The sequence below is a fragment of the Hydra vulgaris genome, chromosome 11 (assembly GCF_038396675.1).
Source record: "Hydra vulgaris chromosome 11, alternate assembly HydraT2T_AEP".
Taxonomy (NCBI): domain Eukaryota; kingdom Metazoa; phylum Cnidaria; class Hydrozoa; order Anthoathecata; family Hydridae; genus Hydra; species Hydra vulgaris.
In genome coordinates, this window is record NC_088930.1 from 42310530 (window position 1) to 42335744 (window position 25215).

Sequence of the window (25215 nt, forward strand, 5' to 3'; positions counted from 1 at the left end):
ATAGAGAGAAAATGAGAGCATTCTGTTTATTTTGATTTTCTAGAGCATTCAAATTTGAAAGTTTATATTTAAACATAAATATTATCATAAGTGTACATAACTAGATTAAAACATAAGGTAAAGAGCTAAAAAAACTTGTGACATTTTTATAAAGTGTTATTGTTAGTTTTATAAACTTCTGTTAACTATGTTAGTTTTATAAAACTATGTTAGTTTTATAAACTATATTAGTTTTATAAAACTATGTTAGTTTTATAAAGTTTTATAAACTATGTTAGTTTTATAAACTTCTTTAGTAAATATTAATTTTTAAATTTTTATTTTATTATAAGAGATAACTAACAAACATAACTCTTTTTACAAGGGGCTGTTTGATAACGTGTCTGTGATTTCTTAAAATGGTAAACTAAGGATAAGAATGCTTAGTCTTAAAGCTTGTACATAACACAATAGTAATTTTAGCATAAATTTATGTACCTTTTGTGAAACACAAAGGGCGGCCACCTCTGCTTTGTGCAAGTTTGACAGTTCCATGTGGAGATGCTTCTTTGACAGTAACAACTGAAGCTGCAATTTGCTCACTGACAAGAGAATCTCTCATTGCTAGTTTTCTCATGTTTTCACGAAATGAGAAGTCAGAGCAGTTATGTGATATTCCTTTTCCAAGAATTGACAAGCACTCTGAACATCTTTTTTGGTTTGAAGAAGACTGTGAATGTTCAGAGGAAGTCTCCAGTGGGTGTTTTTCATAAGACTTCAAATGTCCTATTTGACAAATCAGGCAGTCACAGTCCTGTTCCCGAGTTGAAGATCTGACTTTTATAGTTTCAAATTGAAACATAAAGGAAGTGAAACATTCTCACCATTTTTCTTCTTTCCAAGAGCAATCCTGCATGTGTCACAAATCCCTTTTGGAACTCTAGAGTCTGATATGTCAAGTTTCATTTGGAGCACAGTTTCAATTGTATTGATCAATTGATTGTTCAGCTCTCTTGTACATTTTCTCAAACAAAAGATACAAACTGTTTTTCTACAGTCTTCATGAGTTTTCTTTGAGTTTGGCATTTTTCTGAGACTTTTAACAAAATTTTGCTCAATAAAGGTCTAATTCTAAAGGTAAAGTATCAGAGAATTTGCTATTTCCCGAAAAAAATTTTGTTGACTTTTAAATATTTTAAATTCCAGGAAAGCTACAATTATTGCAAAAAAAATTGTTATTTGAGTATTTATTTCAGTATTTGATTGCTATTTTATCCTAAAATGCTGCAAAAATACAAATGAGATATTAAACCATTGTTTTAAATTATCTTAAAACAGAGAAATTCTTCAAATCAAATTTTTTACCACGGACGGTTACAGATGATTTCAAATTTTACATTTTTGTGATCAGGAATAATACCAAAATCATCCCTCCAAAGGGTTTTTCTGGAGGACTTCAAAGTAGTTTCTACCAATTTTGGACAGGTGTGGTATTAATAACAATAGGTTTATTGAACTGAACTTCTTATAGTAGCTATTTATAGTAGTAATGAATTGTTTTTTTATTTATTGCTGATGCTATGGTATTTTAATGTTAATTAACTTTATAACTTAAATTACATCAATATTATATGTTATATAATATTGATTTTTTTTAATAAAATTTTTTTTTAGTAAAGCAGTTGAACATACTCCTCTACTTGTTGAAACAATTTGTATGACATTATATTTGCTATTTTCGCTATGCTGTTACAGTTATCTAGTAAGTTTAGTTAATTTTTTTTATTATTGATAACTGTATTTTGCTATTTAAATGTATTGATACCAGTTTTTTTTGTTTCTTTTTTAACTAATATTAAGTTATGAATAGCACATAACACAGGTGCAGCGCATCTCTTACATTTGAAATAAACAATACTGATATTTGAAATAATCCTAATTGCTTACGTGTTTTGTTTTAAATGTTGTGCATTGCATATTTTGCACTGAACTATGGATAAAAATAACTTTATCAAATTTTTCATCCCATATATTTTTTTTAAATAATAAAATGTAAAGTGAAATGGAGATAAAATATTTTATAATATGGAGATTAAATATTTTGTGATATGAAGATAAAAAATGTTTTTACAATGTTCTAAATCTATCAAAAATCAGAATGATTTCAATCCATTCAATTTTATAAATATTATGTATATAAATTTTTTTTATATGCATATAACACCCGCATTCTATATGTATGTTTTTTTTAAATAAGTCTAAAAATAAGTTTCAACTAAATATACTTTTGTTTTTTATTTTCTAACAACTTTTTAAAGCTCCAAAAGAATAATAATCTTTGATGAATGTAAATTGAAAACAATTTTAATTCATTTTTATTTATTATTTTTTAAAGATTTTTTATATTTTATATCTTTATAAATAGATTTTATATCTATTTTATATTATTGTGTATATTCTTTAAAACAAAATATGTTTATTTTAATTTTCTTTTCTTTTCTTCATAAAATGCATTAAAATTTTTTTAAGTGAAAGTCTTATACTTTCCGATCTTTTTTGACCTTTGTTATTGAATAAGTTATAAGTTATAAGAATAAGATCTTTGTTATTGAATAAGAAAAAACCTTTGTTATTGAATAAGTTTTTCTGAACAAACCTTGATAAAAAAGGTTTAAAGTAAATATATTTTATTTAAATTATCATTTATGTGTTTAGTTTTTTGTTTTTATTTTTGTAATTATATAATTATCTATTTTTTAATCGTTTTTATGAGTATTTGGTACATTATTATTGTTTTTTTTTTGTTTTGTTTTTTTATTCATATTGTAATAAATAATTTTTGTTTTTAATTAATAAAATATAGAAAAATGTATAATAATATAGCTATTTTTAGATATTAAACAGTTTTTATTCAGAATATATCTTATTTTGTGAATTCCAGTGTTTTTTTTTATTTATTTTTTATTAAACTAATGTGTTTTTTCCAATTTATTTGGTTTCCTACTTTTTTGAATGACTTAAAAATTAAAATGTTCTGTTAACTAAAAAAAATCAGTAAACTAACAACTTCCTTTAATTTTTTAAATCAAAGGTATAACATTTTTAAATTTAAGCATGAACAGATATCTCGGCTAGATTTTCTATGGAAAGCACAAGCTACACAAGAAAGAGACGAAATGGAAGATAAGCGAAAATATAATAAAAAATTATTGTATAACATATTGCCAGCTCATGTAGCTGAACATTTTTTACAAAGCAAAGACAATGAGGTTTGTTTCTCTAAATTGTTTCTATAAATTATGTTAATGAAAAAATTTTAAATATAAAAACATCTTTTTATCAAAATTGTAAATTAATAGTTTAAAAATAATTAATAGTTAAAATATATACAGCCCTCGGAATTAGGGTCAGCATTCTGCAATGCCAACCTAACTGCTAATCTAAAAGTATCTGAGGGTGGCAAATTTTTTGCCGACATTGTTTCAATGTTATGGCAAAGTTTTGTGTTTAAAATTTTGTGCTGACTTAATACTGACCAAAAGGGTTAAGGTCGACAATTTATTGCAGTATATATATATTTTCTAATGTAGAGGGCTGTATATAATAGTTTAAAATAAGAAATAGTTTAAGTAATTGTAAAATATTATAATATAATTAAATTTGCAGATACAATAATAAATAATATAAGATTGCAGATATGTATTAAATATGCTGTTTATTTTTTTTATTAGGTAGTTAATGTTGTAAGTGTAAATTACATTTTTCAGAAACTTATTTATTATCATTATCTTTTTCTTCATTATCATTGTCATTGTAATCTTCATCATCATCACTATCATCATCATCATCATCATCATCATCATCATCATCATCATCATCATCATCATCATCATCATCATCATCATCATTGTCATAGTGATCATCATCATTATTATAACCCACATTATCGTTATTTTTGTTAATTTTAAACTGCTTTTGAGCAGCTGTGGCACAGTGATAGCTCACTTGCCTCAGAAACGTAAGATATGTGGTTCGAACCCCACCTCTGGGTAAGTTTTGCAACATTGGTTGGGAAGGAGGTGTGAACTTCCTATTAAATGCTTTTCTGCAGTGCTCTGTGAGGCGCCTAGAAAAAAAGAAAAAAAAAAGCTCCTTCTGTAATCTTCTGTTTAATCGAATTTTTTAAGTTATAGATTATTTTGGCTGTACGTAAAATAATCCCCTTGTCCAGTGAATTTCGGAATAATATATAATAATTACCATTTTATTAAAGTTGATATTTTGGTGAAATTCACCCATCAGAAATTAAAACATTTAATAGGAACAGCAACTATAATGACATTATGAAAATAGCATGGGACAGAGTATTTGTATGTAACAGAATAGTTGTATACAAATATTCTGTTAGCCTTTATCAATTCTCAGAAACACTTACCTTGCAAAAAAAATAAGGGAACACAATGACATCATCAATTTTCTAATTTTAAATATGACTTTACATTCATATCAAGATGTTGCAGTGCTATTATTAAAAAAAGCAAAATATTCTACTTAAACCATGAGTTATATATTGCTATGAATAAAAGCTTAAATTAAAAATGTTTTTTTTTTTTTAGTTTGTATGAAAAACAATAAGTAATGAGTGAATGTTGTATTCTTTGTCAGAAAGTGTTTAACAAACTAACTTTGTATTTATGAAGAAAATAGGTTTTGATATTAGATAAAGTTTCAGTTGGTGAATAGTTAAAAAATGTTTTAAGATGTTTTTACTTTTTATTTATTCAGTATTTTTGTGTTAATTTGTGTTGTTGTATTTTGGGAATGATAATGTTAATTTGAAAAACACAAAATTTTTTTGGGAAGTAATTCAAAAGTCTGGTTGGCTTGTAAATGATAATACTTAAGTTGTTTTTTTATTGGCAACCACAATTAAACCAGAAAAAATGTTGGAATATTAGCTAAAATTTTAGAAATAAAAAAACATCTGTTTTTTATATATGTTTGGACTTATTGCGAATTGGGAAACCATTGTTTTTGAAAGTGATATCCAATATTTTAGCAAGTAATGAAGAAGATAGTAAAGCATCAAAATCTATAGTCAAATAATGAGGAAGACAGTAAAGCATCAATAGCAAAGAGATGTATTGTAAAAAATCAAAGTTTTTTCATAATCTAATTTTTCATTTTCTGGCAAAATTAGATTTAAAAAATATTGAAAATGGTAGAACATTCAAAATGATAAAACATTCAAATAGTTTTATTAAACTTATTAAAAGTAATTCCAAATAGTTATGTCATGCAAGAATATTATTCAACTGTAGAAGCTACCAAGCACAGCAGGTTGCTCAGTTTCACAGAGAATATGTGCTTTTGCAATTTGTTAAGCAGAAAATACAAGAAACGAATTCATTAAAAAAAAAGTTGTATTAATATTTATAAATAGATAGTAATAGTATTTTATGTAAAAATTTTATGGATGAAAATACCTAGAAAATGAAAAACTTTTGTTCATTTTGTTATGTCTTCAATAAATTTTTGAAATCACTTAATCTCATACAGATGCTGTAGTTGGTAGAAGCACCAGCAAGTGTGAGTTGCACACTTTGACAGCTTTTTCATGTTTTAATTGAAGTTTTCTTCAATTTGTACAAATTTTTAACTTCATTGTAAATGTTTTTGAATTAGCTCAAAAATTTTCCACAGATGGCTTTTTCTGACAAAAAAATTCTATATTTTATGCAACTCTGTTAAGAAGTTATGTCTAACTCCACTATTAATATTTTACCTTTTTATAATTCAACTTTAATATAGTTTATGTGTATATTAGAATTGTTATATATAATATTTTTAAAATTAATTTTCAGGAGCTGTATGCACAGGCATGCGTGAGCGTTGCTGTATTGTTTTCAAATATATGTAACTTCTCAGAGTTCTATTTGGAGTTGGATGCAAATGGAGATGGCATGGAGTGTTTAAGAGTTCTCAACCAAATTATTGTAGATTTTGATAGTGTATGGTTTTATTATTTTTTTTTTTATAAAATTAAATTTTTAAAAAATTTTATTAAAATAAGTAATGTAGGACACAGCTTTTAATTTTTATTGTCTTCCACCAAAACTTTTTATTGCCTTTTTTTTCTTGAGATTTTATTTTGTGAAAGTGATTTTTATACCTCATCAGTTGCTCTAGAATGTTAAGTTTAAAAGATTAGGGAGAAAATAATTCAAATAGGCTATACTTGGATCAGAGGCAAGAAATAGAAAGAGGGTTTCTAATTAGGATGATTGTAATAATGTGACAAAAAATATAGAAGTCGTTTTTTACTAAATTTAACTAAACATAAAGCATTATAAAATAAATAAATAAATCCATTTAATGATTTTTTTTTTTTAATGGTTTTCTTTCTTTGTCACTTTTTGCTTATTTTATCTGATCACACTGGTTATAGTAAAATGCTCACCATTATCTTATTCCTGATTCTGTTCTCTACCTTTACAAATCTGTCCCTGTGTAGAATACTGTTATCATATTTGGGCTGGTTCTTCTAATAATGCTTTTTCATTTTAGACAAGGTCCAAAAACACAAGTTAAGCTTTAGCCTCTCTCCCATCGTTGTAAAGTTGCATCTCTTTCTCTTTTCTACAAATACTATCAAGGTTGCTGCTCAAAGAAGCTATCATCTATAGTTCCGTCAACCAAAACTCATTATCGCTTGACTTGTCATTCAGCAAACTCACATCCTTTTACTGTATCTGTCCCTGCATGACCTAAAAATTTATTGAATTCTATCTATATTTTTTTGAATAACAAGAAAATAGTTTTAAACAATATTTTTTAGTTACTTTCAGAAAAGCGCTTCAAATCTGTTGAAAAAATTAAAACGATTGGAGAAACTTACATGGCTGCTGCTGGTTTAAACATACAATCTTGTGTAATCTTTTAAGTTTTAATTTTTCTATACTTTTTTGCAATTTTTTATTTCACATTTTTTATATGATTATACAAAAGTGATATCTTATTAAAATTAAAAATCTTTTTTTTTTTCTAATAATTAAATATTTTGACATTCAGGAAGAATTACAAACCCTAGAACATGTTGAAGCACTTGCTACATTTAGTATGGAAATGAGAAATACACTTGAGGATATGAACAAAAATGCATTTAATACATTTGAAATGAAATCTGGTAAGAGAAATGACTCTTAGCCAAATTGTAAATAATTAATGATGTTTAAACCTAATTATTTTGAAAATCTAAAAATTTGGTTAAAATATGTATTTTATGTTTATTATTTTCACGTAGACATCATTAAAGGGTGCAGGCTTAACATAAAAACTCATTGATTTGAGTTTAAGCATATTTAAGAGATCAAGAAAAAAAAAATTTAACATTTTAAAATATAGATTTTCTAGACTAAGTTTTAAATATGTGATGATAGATAATAATATTGATCTATGTCATTAATCATTGTGTCTTTGATGTATTCAATGAAATATGAAATATAATGAAATATATCAATTCAATAATGATTTAATAACTAACAACATGATAATTTGTTTATTAATTGCTATTAAAATTTTTATAATGAAAAATATAAAATTTATATCTAATAATAAAAAATTTAATTTAATAATATTGAAAAATTAAATGTTTTATTGATTTTTGAATTTTTTTCTTTCCATATTCAAATTTTTTTCTTTCTATATTCAAATTTTTTATTTTATAAATTTTTTTAGTTTATTAAAAAAATAAAAAAAATAAATTTACAAATTAAAAACAAATTGAATAAATAAAAAAGTTAATATAAAAATTGTGTACAAATATAGTCATAAAAATTTCGTACAATATAATAAATGACACTAATTATGCATGTTTTTAACTGAATGAATGGAAAAAAAAGTAAAAAGACTGAATTAAAATTTATTAAATTATTATTTATAAAATATTATTAAAGTAAATTAAAGTTGACTTTTCTTGTTTTAAGTAAAAAAGTTTTTTTTTTTAAATTATATGCGTTTTCATATATCATCTATTTTATTTTATTATTTTTTTCTTAAGTTTTACCTCTTCAAGGCTAAAAAGTTACTACAGTTGCAGAGGCTAATTTAATTGTGGTTACAACCCTCTCTCAAGGGTAATTCCATGTCAAATGACTCAGAAATTTAGAAAAATGTCACCATTTATCTCAGAATTTGCTCATTTTTATACAATTAAGAGTATTCAGTAAAAAAAGAATTCCTTGAAAATGTTAGCCTCAAGCTCCAAGAAGATCCTGAAATATGACCCTTTTACTTTTAGTAGATATGTAAAAAAGTAATAAAAAAGAAATGGGGACTGGCTAATATCTACTAAAAGTAAAATGATCATATTTCAGGATCTTGTTGGAGCTAAAATTTTCTTGGAATTCTTATTTTAAAAATCAGCAAAATCTGAGATGTATGGTGACATGACCTATGTCAATTGACATGGAATTACCCTCATCACTATAACTCCGAAACATGAACCTTGATAAACAAGGCAGCTTCAGGAAGAAACAAGTTGAGTGTAGTATGACTAGGAATCAGACTTAAATAAGCATTGAGCTTGTTAGGGATCAAACTTTAATGTGCATGGTTTTTTGTTGTCTAAAATTATTACATAACATTAATTTATTACAAATTACTTAATAATATTTTGTTTGATTTTAACAGATTTTACTCTAACTTGCATACAAATATTTGAATTCTCATAATCTTCTTGTATCGCATTCCTAGTCTACTACCACATTTTACTTGTATGTCAGTTTACTTGCAACAGGTTATCAAGTTGTCAGCTTTGCTAGAATAAATAGTAAAATTTTACCACTTTTTTGAATTTAGGTTTAAACTTTGGACCTGTAGTAGCTGGAGTCATTGGTGCTAGAAAACCCCAGTATGACATATGGGGAGATACTGTCAATGTTGCTAGCAGAATGTATAGTACTGGTAAACCAAACTGCATTCAAGTATGTTTTTTTTTGTTGTTGTTGTTGTGTTTCTGATGGTTTATTCATTTTTTTTAAATGACTAGTTGACTGTTAGCGTAACTTAATATGTTTATATGCTAATTCAATTTTAATCATTTTGTTAACTTTTAATGTGATAAGTTTTAAATTTTTTTTTTTTTTGTTGTTTTTTTGTTTTGTTTTGTTATTCACCTCCTCAAGGCCGAGAAGGCCACTACAGATGAGGAGGCTACTTAATAGTGGTTATAACCCTCTCTCAACTCTATAACTCCGAAACACGAACCTTGAGGAACAAGGCCGCTGCGCGGAGAAACAAGTTGAGCGCGGTACTACCAGGGACTTGTTGGGGATCAAACTCGGAACCTCTCGCTTATGAAGCGAGCGCTTTACCACTACACCACTACCGCATATGCCAGATATGTTGTCTCAAAGAAGTACAACATGAAACTATAAGAAACAGTTTGGAAATAGAAAATTGTTTCAATAAAACCAATTCACAACAAAGATTTTTTAAGTTTTATAAAATGATTTCGAGGTCGCTTCTAATTATGCAGCAATAAAAATAACAGTGCAATATGAGAAAAAATATTTATACTTATATATATATATATATATATATATATATATATATATATATATATATATATATATATATATATATATATATATATATATATATATAGATATATATATATATATATATAGATATATATATATAGATATAGATATAGATGTATATATATATATATATATATATATATATATATATATATATATATATATATATATATATATATGTATATATATATGTATATATTAGGGATGTGACTTTTTGGTAACTCCAGTTTCCAATATAAAAAACAGATTAACTTTGGTTTGAAAGTAACTGAAAAGTCATTGATTTTATTTAATTTTTGAAAAAAGTCACCCACCATGACCCTTGATTACACACTGGCACCCATATATCAGTGAATATTTTCTTCGAAAGTATATCAACCTGGGTCTCAAAAGAACTAGAATTTCATAGAGATTTCAGTAATAATAATAGTTTGAAATAAAAATAAATTGCTTAAATTTTATATACAAAAAAAACAATTTTCAACTAAAAATTGGAAAGGTTGTTTTTTATTACATTTTGTTAAAATTTTAAAATCACTATGAAATTCTGATCCTTTTGAGACCCAAGTTGATATACTTTGTTATTAGTTATATTTATTTTACATAAAATATACATCTGCTATGTTATGTACACAGTAACTGAAGTTATTGTAGTTGGTAAATGGCTTTTGGATTAAATATCAGATTATATTAGTTTTCTTTCTCTATATGGTTTTAAAATTCAAGGAGTTGATGGTAAAACAAATTTTTTTAGGCAACTAGCTAATTGAATTTAACTTTGGCAGAAATCTCAGATTTTTACAGAATTTTTACAGAATAAAACAAACATCATCTGCCCTCATCACAACTCTGCGTTCTCAAGAAATGCTCATAGATGAACTTATTGAAGAAGGATTTGTATGTGTTCACTTTGATAATTTTTGTATGTACTTACTTTGTGACTTTAAGGTGATCCTATAGAGCATAGACAGTTGAGTGGCGGGAGATTTTCAGTAAGTATACCAAAAGTTTAACGTTCAGAAATTATTTTAGCATAACGGTCTTTGATTAAAATTAGACTTAAACTCAAATGGGATGTTTGAAATATTTTTACTTAAAACAGAAAAAATTACAGCAACAGTTGCTGGTTATATAGCAAAGAAATTAAAAATAAAAAGAAGCAAATGCAATGGCTGGAAATCTATGCTTGCTACAGATACAAACAATATAAGTATTTGTTCAATTCTACAAATACTTTCAAGATGTGATCTAACTGTGTTCACTTTTACTTAAGGATTTTACAGGTAGATGTTTTGCAGCAATAGATATCCTTTCAAACTTAATAACTAAACTAAAGTTTAGTTATTAAGTTTGAAATAAAAAAAGCAATTGCTTTTACTCAGTAATTGGTCAGCTTTAAGTGAATAAAAACTTTATGAATAAAAATTTTTATTCATGTAAAGCTGAGCAATTACTCAGTGTTTTTGGAGTAAATTGCTTAACTTTACGTGAATAAAAATTTGAGTGATTTTGCTCAAACTTTTATTCATGTAAAGCTGAACAATTACTCCAAATATGCTGAGTAAAAGCAATTGCTTTTTTATTTTTCACCCGACCTAATGCCTCTGTATGAAAAGATGCTGTTTAAAGTTTGAATTTTAGTAGATGGCACAAGAGATGGTAGCTCTTTAGAGCTACGTTTATTATAGTATTTATAGGAAAGAGAAAGGGAAGCAACATTACAACGATGTGACAATGGTTGAAGATCCAGCTATGTTTACAATGCGTTTTTGCACCTTGTCTAAAAGAGAAAGGGCATCATTTGAAGATTCGCTCCAGATTGGCAACAGCATTCCATAGAAGAACAGATTTGAGATTTAAAGAAGTAAAGAATAGAATCCAGAGTAAAAAAGTGGCGAACACGATAAAAAGATGCAACCTTAGCAGATGCTAATTTTGCAATCTATTCGATATATGGTTTTCATGATTATAATATGATTTCCAAGAGAAGTGATAATACATTTTCACTGCAGTTGTGCATAAATAGGCCTCTTTGAATCAGCCTCTAAAATGTAACATACAGAGCCATGTATATAGTAGGCCATGATGTTTCCTATAAAAAAAATTATAATTATCTATGTTATGAAAAAACTAAAGCATACTGCTTTTTGCAAATTCACAGCAGAAAAAATAGCAAAATAAAATGTTAAAAATATAATGGAACATTTTAAAAAATTATTAAAATTTATTTAGACTTAAAAGCTATATACAATTAAGCATTATCAAATGAATTATAAAATCAATTCAAATATCAAAGATTAAGAAGTCAGTTCATCAAATGACAATAAAAATTTGTATAAAAATCAATCATCTGATTAATGGTTCATCAAATAAGGTCAAATCAAAAAAGACTCTATGGATATAGAGATATAGATATAATAGAGATAATAGATATAATAGAGATAATAGATGCATAAAAATCTTAATATCTTAAATGATTATTTTCATTCTGTTTTCCGTTAAAATGTCCTGATCCAACATTTGAGGAGTAAATTATTAGAATGAAGTTGAAAAAGACATAAATAAAATCAATGGTGTTAACGAAGTTCATTTAATAGTATTTAAAGTATGCTCAAACAGTATGGCTAAACCCTAATAACTTTCTATAAATCATACACATGCAATATTATCCCAAAAGTTATCATTATGCACAAATATAACTTCAATTTTTAAAAAAGGCAATCGATTGGATCCATGAAAATGTTGTCTGGTTTGTTGAACTTTAGTTGCAAATGAAGAGTATTGTGATGAAAACAATGATGCAACAAATGAACCACATGGTTTTGTTCCAAAAAGGAACTGGTACTCAAATCTATTAGAAACAATATCTAAACCAAAAAATAATAGATAAAAGTCAAGAAGGTTTATACTAGATGTCTTGTTTTTATATTTTGCAAAAGTATTTGATATAGTTTAACATATGCTTTTTGTGCTCTTAATCTAAAAATGTGCACTTAAATTTTTCACAAAAAGAAAAAAATGAAGAATAATGAAAGAAAAGATTGCTGCCTCATACCAAACCCTCAGTTGATGTAGCAGTACTGCTACTGTAGCTGCAGCTAGAATGGATGTAAAATTAGATGGTTTTGTTGATTATTTTTGTTGATTATTTTTGTCAGCTATTTTTGTCTAGTATTTTTCTTGATTATTTTTCTTGATTTTAAATGGGATTATAGCGTTTTTTAAGTAACTGGCTTTAAAGAGTAGTTTTGGGAAAACATTAGAAATAATTAGTAGTTTTCCACCATGTTTGGTTCTGGGTCTAATAGTGTTTGCAGTTTATATGTTTGCAGTTAATAAGGCAGGAAATAAGCTTACCTATAATTGATCAAATAATTGCTAAGATTCAACAAAAAAAGATGCATATATGTGTGTATCCACATATGCATATATGTGTGTATGCACATATATGTGCACATAGGTTGTACCTATTGTTAGTAGTAACAAAGTAGTCAAATGTAGTAACAAATGGAATCAAAACCAAAAGCCAAAATATAAAAGGACTTAGGGGTTTATTTGTTAAAAGATTAAAAGCAAGATCTTTATATCAATTACATGGTTAGTAAGGTGAAAAGAGTTTTAATCAAAAGATCAAATATATTAGAATAAAAAAATATTTATATATATATAAAGTATTGTACTTATATAGATTGTTTGTGAGGCATTTAGAATACACTACACCAAAGCGATCTTCACATCCTTTGAAGACAACAAGAAATTTGAGCAAAAGTTTCCTTCTAAACTTTTGCTCAAATTTCAAAATTGGTTTCTCAAGCTAATATCGATGTTTGCAATTTTTCAAAAATCTTATAGATTTGATATTATTTGAAGATAAATTGTACTTACAGTTTTAACCATTGTTATTGTTAAATTTTTACTTTGTCTTTTTAAACTTAGTTTAAAAAGACAAAGTAAAAATACCTCTATTCCTTTTATAATTAGTTAATAACAATAATAAGCTCTTAGAGTGCTTATTTTTTTAAAAAAAATTTTTTTAATGTTATTCAGGCAGAGAAGGCCACTACAGTCAGGAGGAAGACAGTAACGAAAAAGGCGCTGTAATTTGTATGTCAACAGAACAAATAGATTTAAAGACAGTTTGTTCCTTTTGCCATCTGTGATAATTGGCACTTGAAGGGCTGAAATAAATTTCAAAATCATTTTTACCCAACATAATTAGTGTCAGTCTGATAAACTCCAGGTTGCTTTTGTGGTTGAATGTTTTTTTTAGAATTGATTCCTAAGAATTTCTGAAATATCTTTTTTGATTTGGTTCAATCATACATATTTAGCAACTGTAAGTTCAGATTTGACTTACAGTTACTTAATGTTAAGAGCCTCAGTTGTGTTGGATAATATCTATAAATTACCAATTTATTTTGATAAATATTCAACAGATTAAATATTTTATTCTGCGTTAAGACTGAAAAAAAAATAATGCAACTAAAATATTGCAAAAAAATAATGCAACTAAAATGACAAAAACATGGACATCAACCATTAAAGCTAGATTCGCTACAAATTTTACAGATTAAAAACTTGTTAAAAAAAGACACCAACTATATATTTAGAAAGTTTAAAATATTAAGAAAGTCAATTATTTTCTAGATAACATCACGTTATATTGATGAAATATTTAATTTCAAATGTAAGTTTGTTGTGCAGCTTCCATATTAGAATTTATGTTCAAACATAACTTTTTTTCACCAAAAATAGACATATCAACACAACAAAATTGATTTAGCTTCTATTTTCAGATATAAGACTTGCTTTTTGCAGGCTGATTTTGAAAGAAAACTTTTATTTAATATTATTTATTTTAATTTTATAAATCAATATTTTGACAAATTGTCTTAATTAAATATATTATCAGACATATAATGGAAATTTTTTTCAATTAGCTCTTAAATTAAAAAAACTTTAGAGCGTGCACCACATGATCTAATTTGTTGAAAATATTGCTTTACCTTAAATACGATCATAATTTATAATTAGAATTGAAATTTCATAATAATATATTTTGGCACGCAAAAGATAATGGTTTTAGAAAAAGGGTAAAAAAATTAAAAGTGCTTTTTTTGTTTTGTTTTCAAATGGTATTATCTCATGTCAACCTATTGAAATGAGAGGTTTAACAAATCTGAAGTAAAAATAACTTCAACTGAAAACCTTAAAAAAAGTGCAGAGTAAAATAATTTGTTGGTTTTGACCAATTTACAACGTTTTCAATACATTCCATTTTTGACTGGTTTGAAACATATTTAAATTCAACCGATTATAGATGTTTTAATATTTAACTGATTTTTATTTTGACACATGTTAATTAATGAGTTTTGGTTAGGGCTATTTAAAGATTAATTTGTTTAAAATAAAAATTTGTCAAATTTAGATTAATTATAAATACTGTTTAAAATGCAGTCAATAAAAATCTTTCAGTATGCATAAAAAGTAAGTAGTTTGTGTTTTTCAGGGATATTCATTTTTATATGTTTATTTGTTCATTTTTATAAGCGTATTTATTCATTCTTATATGCGTTTTAAAAAAGCACAGTTTTTTCAAAATAAATTGTTCTTGTTTCCTGGTAAACGAGGTGAAAAATACTTAAATCAAAGACTTTTTACATTTGATGGTTTATTTAAGGTACAAACTATCCTCTTTTTCTTACTTAACTTAGTATTAGGTCTTTGTTAAATTTTATTATTAAAGTTATTGGTTGATTAAATTACTATTTTTGTATTATCTAATTATTCATTTATCTAGATTTAAATTTAATTATTTATAACTATTATTAATACAAAAATATTTACCCTATGAATAGAAAAGAAAATAGCAGTGCCAATCGAAAAACAAGAAAAAATGTTACAAATGTGCACATATAAATGTTACAAAAGTGCACAATAGAAATGAATCTACAACAAACATTTTCAGTTCTCTTAATTTATCAAAGCGCACAGTTCAAAATCTTGTTGTTAAGTTAAACAGCGGAGAATTTGATGACATGACTGCATTTAAGTCGTTTTCTGATAAAAAATTAGGTAAAAGGAAAATATAATGCTTAAATAAAAAATATAATTGAACTATGCGTACAAGAAAAAAATCTTTGTATGCAAGAAGCAATAAAAGAAATATTTCTGCAGCAGACTTCAACATGTTTCAGCCTACTATTTCAAGAAAACTCAAACTCTTGGATTTATCAAGATAGCATGTTGTGCATGCGCCAGAAGAACGAGTTATTTATGCCTGCTATGCGTTTGCAAGCAAAATTAATGGAATTTCAAATGAAAAACTTATTTATTTGGATGAAACTGGTTTTATTTTGCACACCAACAGCACATATGGCTATTCGCTAAGAGGTGCGCTAGTAATTTTACAGTCATCTGCAAATTGTGGCCAGAATATTAGATTGATTTGTGCTGTTTCAACAATGGGAGTGCAGGAATGCAGATTCATTTTGCACTACAATGTTGGCACCAGTGATTAGGAATGCAGGAGTGGAAGCGCCGGTACTTGTTATAAACAATTGTTAACTCCACTGGAGTCTTTTTGTTAGGCAAACGCTAGTCTCTCATGGCATAGCTGTTAAGTATCTGCCAGCATACACGCCACAGCTTAATCCAGTAGAAGAATTTTTTTCCTTCTTCAAAGCATACTTACAAACAAGGAGAAAGGCCTCGGATTGAGTTATCAGGAAACTTAAAAATATGGGTACTACAGAGTTAAATTTAATTCTGCTCTGTGCAGTGGGCCAGAATTGTCTAAAATTGGCAAAACTATTTATGGATTAAATAGAGACATATAATACATGTTTATAGAGGTTTTTAAGGTCAAAGATTTCATTTTTAGGCTCCATTTTAATTTTGGAGTGGTCATGACCACATAAGTGGTTATTTTAGGGGTTGTCAAGGATAGTCATGGGGTTTCTTGATGGTTTTTAAATTAGATGGGGCATGTTGTATATTTAAATATAGGTAACTGCTGTCAGGGAATTTAAATCTGGGCATATTTGTTCTTTAGAAGTGGTTATCACCACTCAAATGGTCATTTAAGTAGTGATCAAGGGTGCTCCTGAGATGTCCCAATGTTTTTTAATTAGATTAGACATGTTGTTTGTCTAAATATAGGTAATTGCGGTCAGGGAATTCGAAACTGGGCATATTCGATCTTCAAGAGTGGTTATAATCGCACAGGTAATTGTGGTCATGGGTTGTCAAGATATTTTTGTTCTATTTATTTTATGCACTTAATTTCTTTGATATTGTGAACATAAACAAGTAACATTCAATAAAGTTGAATTTATTCACATATTTTTTTTAATATATTGATAAGAATCTAGGTGATAAAATACATCATACATTAGTACATCAAAAGCCCCTTGACTTCTTCAGGTTGATTGAAGTCTTTGACTTTTCCCTGATTCCTTCTTATTCTGGACACCTTAGTAATGTAACTCAAAAGGATTTCATCATAAGATCATAATTTGTTTGAGACTTGTAGAATTTCATTGTGTAGTACTCTCTGTTGTTTTAGTCTCAAACATTAATATTAGGGTGTATGAAATGACTATTTTTCACAATTAACTTACTGTTTTTCCATTTTATGGGTGTTATTTAAATGAACAAAACATATTTGACACATTTAAAGTACAATTTTCTAGATAAAAATGGCATTTTAGAAAAGTTATTTAGACAATATTAAACCTAAAGTACTAGATGTAGTTTTCTATGTACTAGATGTAGTTTTCTCGCTTTCAACACAACTAGAAATTAAAAAACTTTTTTTCTCTTAAACAAGCTAATTCAACTCTTTACTGAACTAAACTCTTCTTTTTACATAAATAAAAACTTCTTGCATATACAAATACAAATAATAAATTTTCTCTTCAGTGACGGATCCAGTATTTTTTGGTATTTGAGATAAAAACTCCAGACATTTGTATGTTTATACTTATGTCAAATAATGATACTTTGCAAAAAATTGCGATGATTGGAGGCTGGGAACAAATAAGCCCAAAAATTTTGTCATCCATACCCTAAAGTAAGAGCAACAAGTTGATAAAATATTTTTTGTACTATCTCAACTAGACTTAAATTCATCGATAAATTTTAAGTGTAATAATATTATCTCTCAGCTGTATAAAGTTTAAAGCCCCCTCATTTTGAGAGGGTTACAAACTTTATATGGTGATAATTTTTAAAACAAGATTTAAATAATTAAAGCTGTTCTTGTTTAATTAAAATTGTTTAATTAAATGCCTCTTCTTCAGTTTTTAAAGCAAAGTCTACGATTGGGTATCATTTATAAGCTCAAAAAATTTGGTTGTAAATTTTTATCTATTTATGAGAGTGTAATTAAAAGTAGATCACATGTGCGACATATGCGACCTAGTGTTTTTTGGTTTGTGTAAAGGTAAGTGTTAAAAAAATGTTGTGCGGTTTAAGGGGTTTTATTGAAAAACACTTCGAAAAAAAGCAAGCATAAAAAATAAATTTTCATATTTCTTCTTCTTATTTCAATATATGATGTCAATGAACTAATATAAACTTTAAGAAATTAAAATGTTGTAAAATTGTCTTACTGCCCTCATATTTCATTTTTATATGATTTTTTACATTTTCACCAATATTTGAACAATAAGCTATTGCTATTTTTGTAGTAAAATTGATATACTGAGCTCAAAAATCGCAGTAGGGAAATAATTATATCAGTTTTAGAGTGCTGGTGGTCTCTAGATTACATTTGTAAGAAGAAATTACTCTAATATAAAAGTTGGTTTTGAAGGGTTTTGCTCACCTCTGGCCCACTGTGAGGTCAATTCAAATTGTCAAAGTCAATTTGTATAACTTATGTCAAAGTTGTCGGTTGAAAGCCCAAATTATTTTTTTGGGGCAATTTAGTAAATTTAAAGTTCAGGTCACTTATATAAATTATTATAGTAATTAAATAAGTGACAAAAAATACTTTCCTAATTCAAATTGAAATTTTTTTAATTGTAGGAAAGTTTCAATTTTCCATTATTTATTATATACTGTTTTTTTTACAAGGTAACGCAAAGTGTTTACAATCTGCTCTCTAAGCGTGGTTACACTTTTGAGTGTCGTGGTTTAGTACCAGTAAAAGGAAAAGGAAAGATGGTTACCTACTGGCTGAAAGGAAAAGAAGTCTCTTATGTGGCATCAACATAGTTATTATATGAGTTTTACCTCTATCTTTTTTAAATTTGTGCACACGCACACACATATATATATATATATATATATATATATATATATATATATATATATATATATATATATATATATAAATTTATATATATATATATATTATAAATTTATATAAATTTATATATATATATATAAATTTATATAAATTACGCTTAGGTTTTTCACTTTTTACTATAAATGAGACAGATTTTTATTTCGGTGTTCTTAAAAAGTAAATCGTGTGTTCTTAAAAGCAATTTAAAATCAAAAAAGTACATTAATAAATTTTGTTTTTTAATGAAAAACATTTTCAAATCGAAAAATTTTTTAATTAAATTTTTGTTTTATTTATTATCAAGAAACAAATGAGATGTTTAATATCTTTCAAAAAAGAAACAAGTGAGATGTTTGATACCTCTCAAAAAAGAAAAAACCTTTTAAAAACGTTATTTATTTATTTTTTAACAAAAATATGTTTGAAACAGAAAAATTTTATTATTTTGATTTTAAGATTTATTGCAAATATTTAATATAATGATTTTATTTATATTTTGATTTTAAGATTTATTGCAAATATTTAATATAATTAACGACGATAGCAAAGTTTTAACTATTTAGAATTTTTTTTATTTGATTTTTATTTATGAATTTATTTATAACATTTTATCTAATATAAATATAATTTCTTACATTTCAATGTTTTTTATGCGTTAATAATTGTTTTTATAGTTTGATTACAGGGCCGTCTCGAAGAAATTTTAAAGGGGGGTGACGTACCTGTTTTTGCCAAAGCGTAGAAAAATTTTTTTTGCCGACTAAGGGGTCGTAGGGGGACTTAGGGAGCGGAGGAGGGGTAATGTGTTTGTGACTACTCATACGGAACTTGTTACTAAAGAGTTACAATGTTGTGAAGGGGGGGGGTCTAAAACGGTCAAAAATTGCGTGACGTAATTTGATAAAAAGTATTATCAAACTGCAGCTGTTTATATTGAATATAATTATCATTGATAAATTCAAATGGTATGGGTCTTCATAGACATATTTTAGCTTTTTTTTACTTTTATTAGCCATAATCGGTTATAAATGCTCATGTTCATCAACCGATAAAAGATTTGCTGTAAGGGCAAATATGAATGATGGATTCATTTCTTCAACTTTCCAAGATAAGAAATAAGGAAATGTTTATAATATAAATATAAATTAAGAAATTTTCAAGAAATGTGTTCACTGAATCTAATGCTCTAAATAACAAGACATTACCAACAATGTGGATAAAATTATGAACATTGTAAACTAAAGTGTCTCGTCCATAAAATAAAGGAGCAAGTTTCACAAACTGCGTACGAAGTTTACGAGAATACTCGGCATAGTAATAAAGATCGCGGCTTGCGACTGAACTCTTTTGGAATCGAAAATTGCATGTACGCTAAGAGAGTTGATTTATCAATTTTGTAGATCTACTTTTTAAAGGTCCTTTTTTTCACATAGTTAAAAGCCTGCGCATCACTCCAAGACACACAAGATGCATATAGTCAAGATTAAATCTGCTAATCATTACAAATTTAAGCTCTTTTAGTGGACTGACAGCATAATGATGTGCATGATCAAGCATTTCGTCAAAAGATATATCAGTACGCAACGATGAACTCACTTCTGGTAATACAATTTTTCCGTCAATCCGTTCACTTTTCTGGATGCAACGCTCTCATAAATTGCGTCACAAACAAAATTAGAAATTATAACATGAAACAAATAATTTTCAATTAAAATACTTTTTCAAGAATTTTTATTTCATAAATGAAATTATCAAAGTGTCTCTGACACTTGCAGGTTTTTTATTACCACCATAAATACCATTGGTAAAAAGTTTCTCACTAGCAGAGCCTTTGACAATTCCAAGTGTAGGTCACAATTGATAACTAAAGCTTTTATATATGGTTAAACCGTTGATGTTAATTAAAAGAAGTATAAAGCTATTTAATAAAAAATTCAATTATTTTGCATGAAACATTTTAACGAAGTTGAATGGTAGTTTATATTGCCATGTTGGGATCTCTGATCCCAACATGGCAATATAAACTACCATCTTTTAAATGAACTACATTTACTTGTCTTGGAGTCTGTAATATAGTGTGAGCATCAAGAGGCAAGAATTTATGGAAAGAATGAAGAAGTTACAACTGTTATGAAAAATAAGTTACTGGTATGTTACAATTTGAAGTCCGTTTTCTCAAAAGTGGTATTAAGGTCATCCCACGCCAAATGGTCCAAGTAAGGATTAACCAAATTCTAATATCGGTGGCTAAAAATCAGTTTTTTGGAGTCTTATATTTTTGCAAAGAAAGGATAATATATCTTTAAAACGTGGATTTTTAGTAAATCAAAGATGCGGAATGAAAATTATTTTATAAAACCTTTATATCATGTCTAGAATTTAGTATATGGTTCAACAAATAGCGTCACAAATTCAACACCATAAATTTTTTTTTTTTTTTTTTATAGGATCATATCTCCAGAGCAAAAAGCTTTTCAGTATTGTTATTTTTACTATACGTATGGATAAAAAATCAGTTTTTTAAAAATTGCCCATGTTGAGTTATTATGAAACCAATATGGCGACAAAAGTAAAATACCCTAAAATAAAATGTATTCGAACCCATAAAACTTAATGTGGGCAAATTTTTTTTTGTTTTTTTAATTGCATCATTGGAAAGAGTTTATTTCACACTTTTAAAAACAACAAAAATAATTTTGAAGAGATTTTTTTTATGGATTAAAATCATCTAGTTTTTATGAGCTAAGTTAGGTCTACAAAGTCTACAAATATTTTAAAAGTGATATTAGGATCCGTAAATTAACTTACCGTATAGACCTAATTTTAGTAATTAAGTATATTTTTATTCTTCGGACAAAATTCTCTAAATTTAAAAGTTTAATTTACATAAGCTCATCACAACATCAAATAAAATTATTAGAAGACTAAAGTTAGAATTGAAAATAAAATAAGAGTGACATACCTGTTGAACAAAACTTAAACACTTGTTATATTGAAAATTTGTCGGAAGTTTATGCCATTAAAGTACTTATTCACGAAAAAAGGGTTTTATTGACTTTTGCTCAGAACTTTCGATCGAGGAACAGAGTTTGATTGTCAAACGAGCTTATAATTTAATCAAAAAAATTTCTTTAGTTTGTTTCCACCACAAACCACTGCTGTTGGTTAACTATACGCATTTGCAGCGCTAAAGGATATTCAAATCCTTTTGGTAAGGCCAATCGTTGCTCAGTTAAAGGATTGAGATGTATTGACCTAGAAATTGCAGACTGTCTTTCAAAGTCAACAAATAAAGTCATTTGTCCAGGTCAAAAACTGTATCCAAGTTGTCTCAAAGCTTATTCAACCACAAACTCAAGTGAAAATATTGATGAAATAGGTGATACATTTAAGATGTTGATAACATAGATATTGTTAACATAAATGATATGTTTAAGTGACACTATTAATACTTACCTTTCTGAGATTGGAATTTCACCTTTAAGAATAAAACGTGTTTGTAAGAGATCGTGCTAGTAATATAAAAATTTGGAAAATGCAAATAACAGTTACTGAAAAAACAGTTGCTGTTAATGGTTTATCACCAAATAATAATGTTCTACTACTAAGCAGTGCCAGTGTGGAGAATTGCATCGACTGGTCAGTTTTTGAAATCAAAAATTTTTAGACAATTTTTGACACGTGGGAGGGGGGAAGTCAAAAAAAGTCAACAACGCTACTTTTTCCGATAAATTTAGTAACTTAAAAAAGGAAAACTAGGGAGGGTTTGTAGTCTCGTAATACACATTCACTCAACCTTTAGTATTTTAATAACACTAACTTTATTTCTACTTTTTTAAACAGTGTTTTGATTTAAAAATACCTCACACACAGAACTAAATAAGCAAACACTAGATTTTTTCTTATTAAATAAATGACTAAATAAGCAAACACTAGGTGGTCTGATGTGAAAAAAAGTTAATAATTATGTAAGTACACGGTCTAAATTATGTTATTTAATTTTTTATACCAGGGGTCAGCTAACTGCTATTCGCAAGCCAAATTTGATGTTAAAATTTTAATGTTAAAATGCGGCTCTCCAGCTCCATGTACAAATACTATTATAATATTGAAAATAAGATGTTAGTAGCTCTTTAAAAACTGGAAAATTTTAACAAATTGTAAACTTTGGGTCTTTTGTCTTAAAAGATTACCAACCCTTGGTAATCTTTTAAGACAAAATGCATTATTTTGTTATACTAGACTCTATTAGAAATAGTTTGCTTTCAATGTGAAATTAGATTAGGTCTAAAGGTAAAGTAAGGAGGATTGACACATTCACAGGTTGTGATCCTGTAATGTACATAAATTATGATAAATACTTAATATTAACGATGCGTACACGGGTAACCATCCGTTGCTTACAACCTGGGTAGCATTATCAAGTGCAACCCGTTATCCCAAATTACTCTAATCCTACTTTATCTATGCAAAAACAATATACAGGGTGCGTAAAAAGTTCCCGCACTCCTCTGGCAACGACGTTATTTCCCTTATTTTAAAGCATACCGTTTATTTTTCTGCATTATTTATGCTCTTCTCTAATCGTTGAATATGTTTTAATATTGAAGTTATTAGGTTCCATGACAAAATCAAGAGATTTGCGGCCGGCAATCGAGAGGCTAGCTAAAGAGAAGAAGAAAGCATCGGAGATCGCTCGTCTTCTGAATGTTCCGCGGCGTACGGTTTACGATTGCTTGAAGCGACTTGAAGAAACTGGTTCCATTGATGATCGTTGATGTTCTCGAAGACCAAAAACTGCAACTTCGGGTAAAATCGTCAAAAAAATCCGCGACAAGATTCGGTACAACCCAAAACGATCGATGAGACAAATGGCCAAGGATAAAGGGATTTTGGAAGGTTCAGTTCGGCAAATCGTCCACAAAAAGCTCGGAAAATACTCGTACAAAATTCAAAAAGCTCACGGACTTACTGATCGGATGAAAGCCACTCGTTTGGCTCGTTGCAAGGAGCTTCTCAAGCGATTCAAGAAGCCGGCGAACGCCTCGACGATTCTCTTTACGGACGAGTGTCTCTTTACTGTCAAGCAGTTCGTGAACCATCAGAATGACCGGATAATCGCTGGAAACGTTCAAGAAGCAAACCAGAAAGGTCGAATTGCTTCAAAGACAGCTCACCCCCAAGCAGTGATGGTTTTCGCAGCGATTACAGGAGACGGCAAGATGCCATTGGTTTTTGTTGATCAAGGAGTGAAAATCAGAGCTCAAAAAATACCTGGATGATATTTTGACAACAGAGGTATTAACTTGGACCAATTCACAATTCGGACAGCGGTTTTGGACGTTTCAACAGGATTCCGCCCCAGCCCACAAAGCAACGGTCGTTCAGGATTGGTGCAAAGTTAATTTTCCGGGTTTCATCTCACAAGAAGAGTGGCCTCCAAACAGCCCGGATCTTAATCCCCTTGACTATTCCATTTGGGGAAATATGAAGGCCAAGGTTGGAGCTGTTTGTCATCCAAATATAAACTCTCTACGGCAAGCACTCGAAAAAGAATGGGCCACTCTTGACGATGATATGGTGTCCGCCGCGGTTGAAGCATTCTCCAAGCGCCTCAGGGCGTGTATCAAGGCAAAAGGAGGACTTTTTGAGATCTGACTTGTTTTTGTTGTTTAGTATGTTATCAAGAATAAATGTTTAAACTTTTGGCACATTATGATAGTTCTACGTGTTTTTACGTCGTAAATACTGAGTGCGGGAAATTTTTACGCACCCTGTATATTTATAATTTACAGATGGTTAATTATAATAAATATTTTAGGTTTGCAATTATTGATCGTAATATAACAACTTAAATATAGAAAATTGTTATGTGAAAGAAGATCTTGAGTTTCAATAATCACCGTTTTTTTTATCATAATAAGATTTTTGGAAAACATCAAGGAATATTTACAAAGTTTTAATGTTTCTTATTGTTTTTTTAAATTCCATAAGTGGAATGAGTTTTTTTATTATTGACATAATATCGGCTTGCAGTTCTTTGATAGGTTGTATGAATTTAATTTTTTTACCATCTATCATGCACCGGAAGAAGTTTAAACCAAAAGTGTTGCATGTAGTAATCACTTTTACTCCTATTCACTTTTTGTTCAGAGCAAACCTTTGTAATTTTAAATGGTTACATATATTTAAAAAATGTTCATTAGTTAAAAATTGAATTAAATTTTTTTTTCTAAACATTTTAGTTTTAGCCACATTATCTTAAAGTTGTAAACTACTACTATTACTATTATTTAAAATGTTTTGTTTTTTTCCAATTTGTTTTTTATTTTTCTCAAG

The 25215-nt window shown here is 27.6% G+C and overlaps 2 protein-coding genes across 3 annotated transcripts in view; both read left to right on the forward strand.

Moving 5' to 3' along the window:
• LOC100210301 (adenylate cyclase type 5) overlaps positions 1 to 18852 on the forward strand; it is a 70544-nt gene extending 51692 nt beyond the window's left edge. For both annotated transcript variants that reach the window (XM_065808887.1, XM_065808888.1), the window contains 7 exons: positions 1654 to 1741; positions 3093 to 3248; positions 5844 to 5990; positions 6818 to 6910; positions 7051 to 7165; positions 8839 to 8963; positions 18663 to 18852. In XM_065808887.1, coding sequence (XP_065664959.1) covers positions 1654 to 1741; positions 3093 to 3248; positions 5844 to 5990; positions 6818 to 6910; positions 7051 to 7165; positions 8839 to 8963; positions 18663 to 18803 — 865 coding nt within the window. In that variant the 3' untranslated portion in view covers positions 18804 to 18852. The remainder of the gene's footprint in view (positions 1 to 1653; positions 1742 to 3092; positions 3249 to 5843; positions 5991 to 6817; positions 6911 to 7050; positions 7166 to 8838; positions 8964 to 18662) is intronic.
• A 4895-nt stretch (positions 18853 to 23747) lies between these two features.
• LOC136087047 (uncharacterized) lies at positions 23748 to 24158 on the forward strand. Its single transcript, XM_065809553.1, has one exon. The coding sequence runs from the start codon at positions 23748 to 23750 to the stop codon at positions 24156 to 24158; it is 411 nt and encodes a 136-aa protein (XP_065665625.1).
• Positions 24159 to 25215: the final 1057 nt, after the last annotated feature.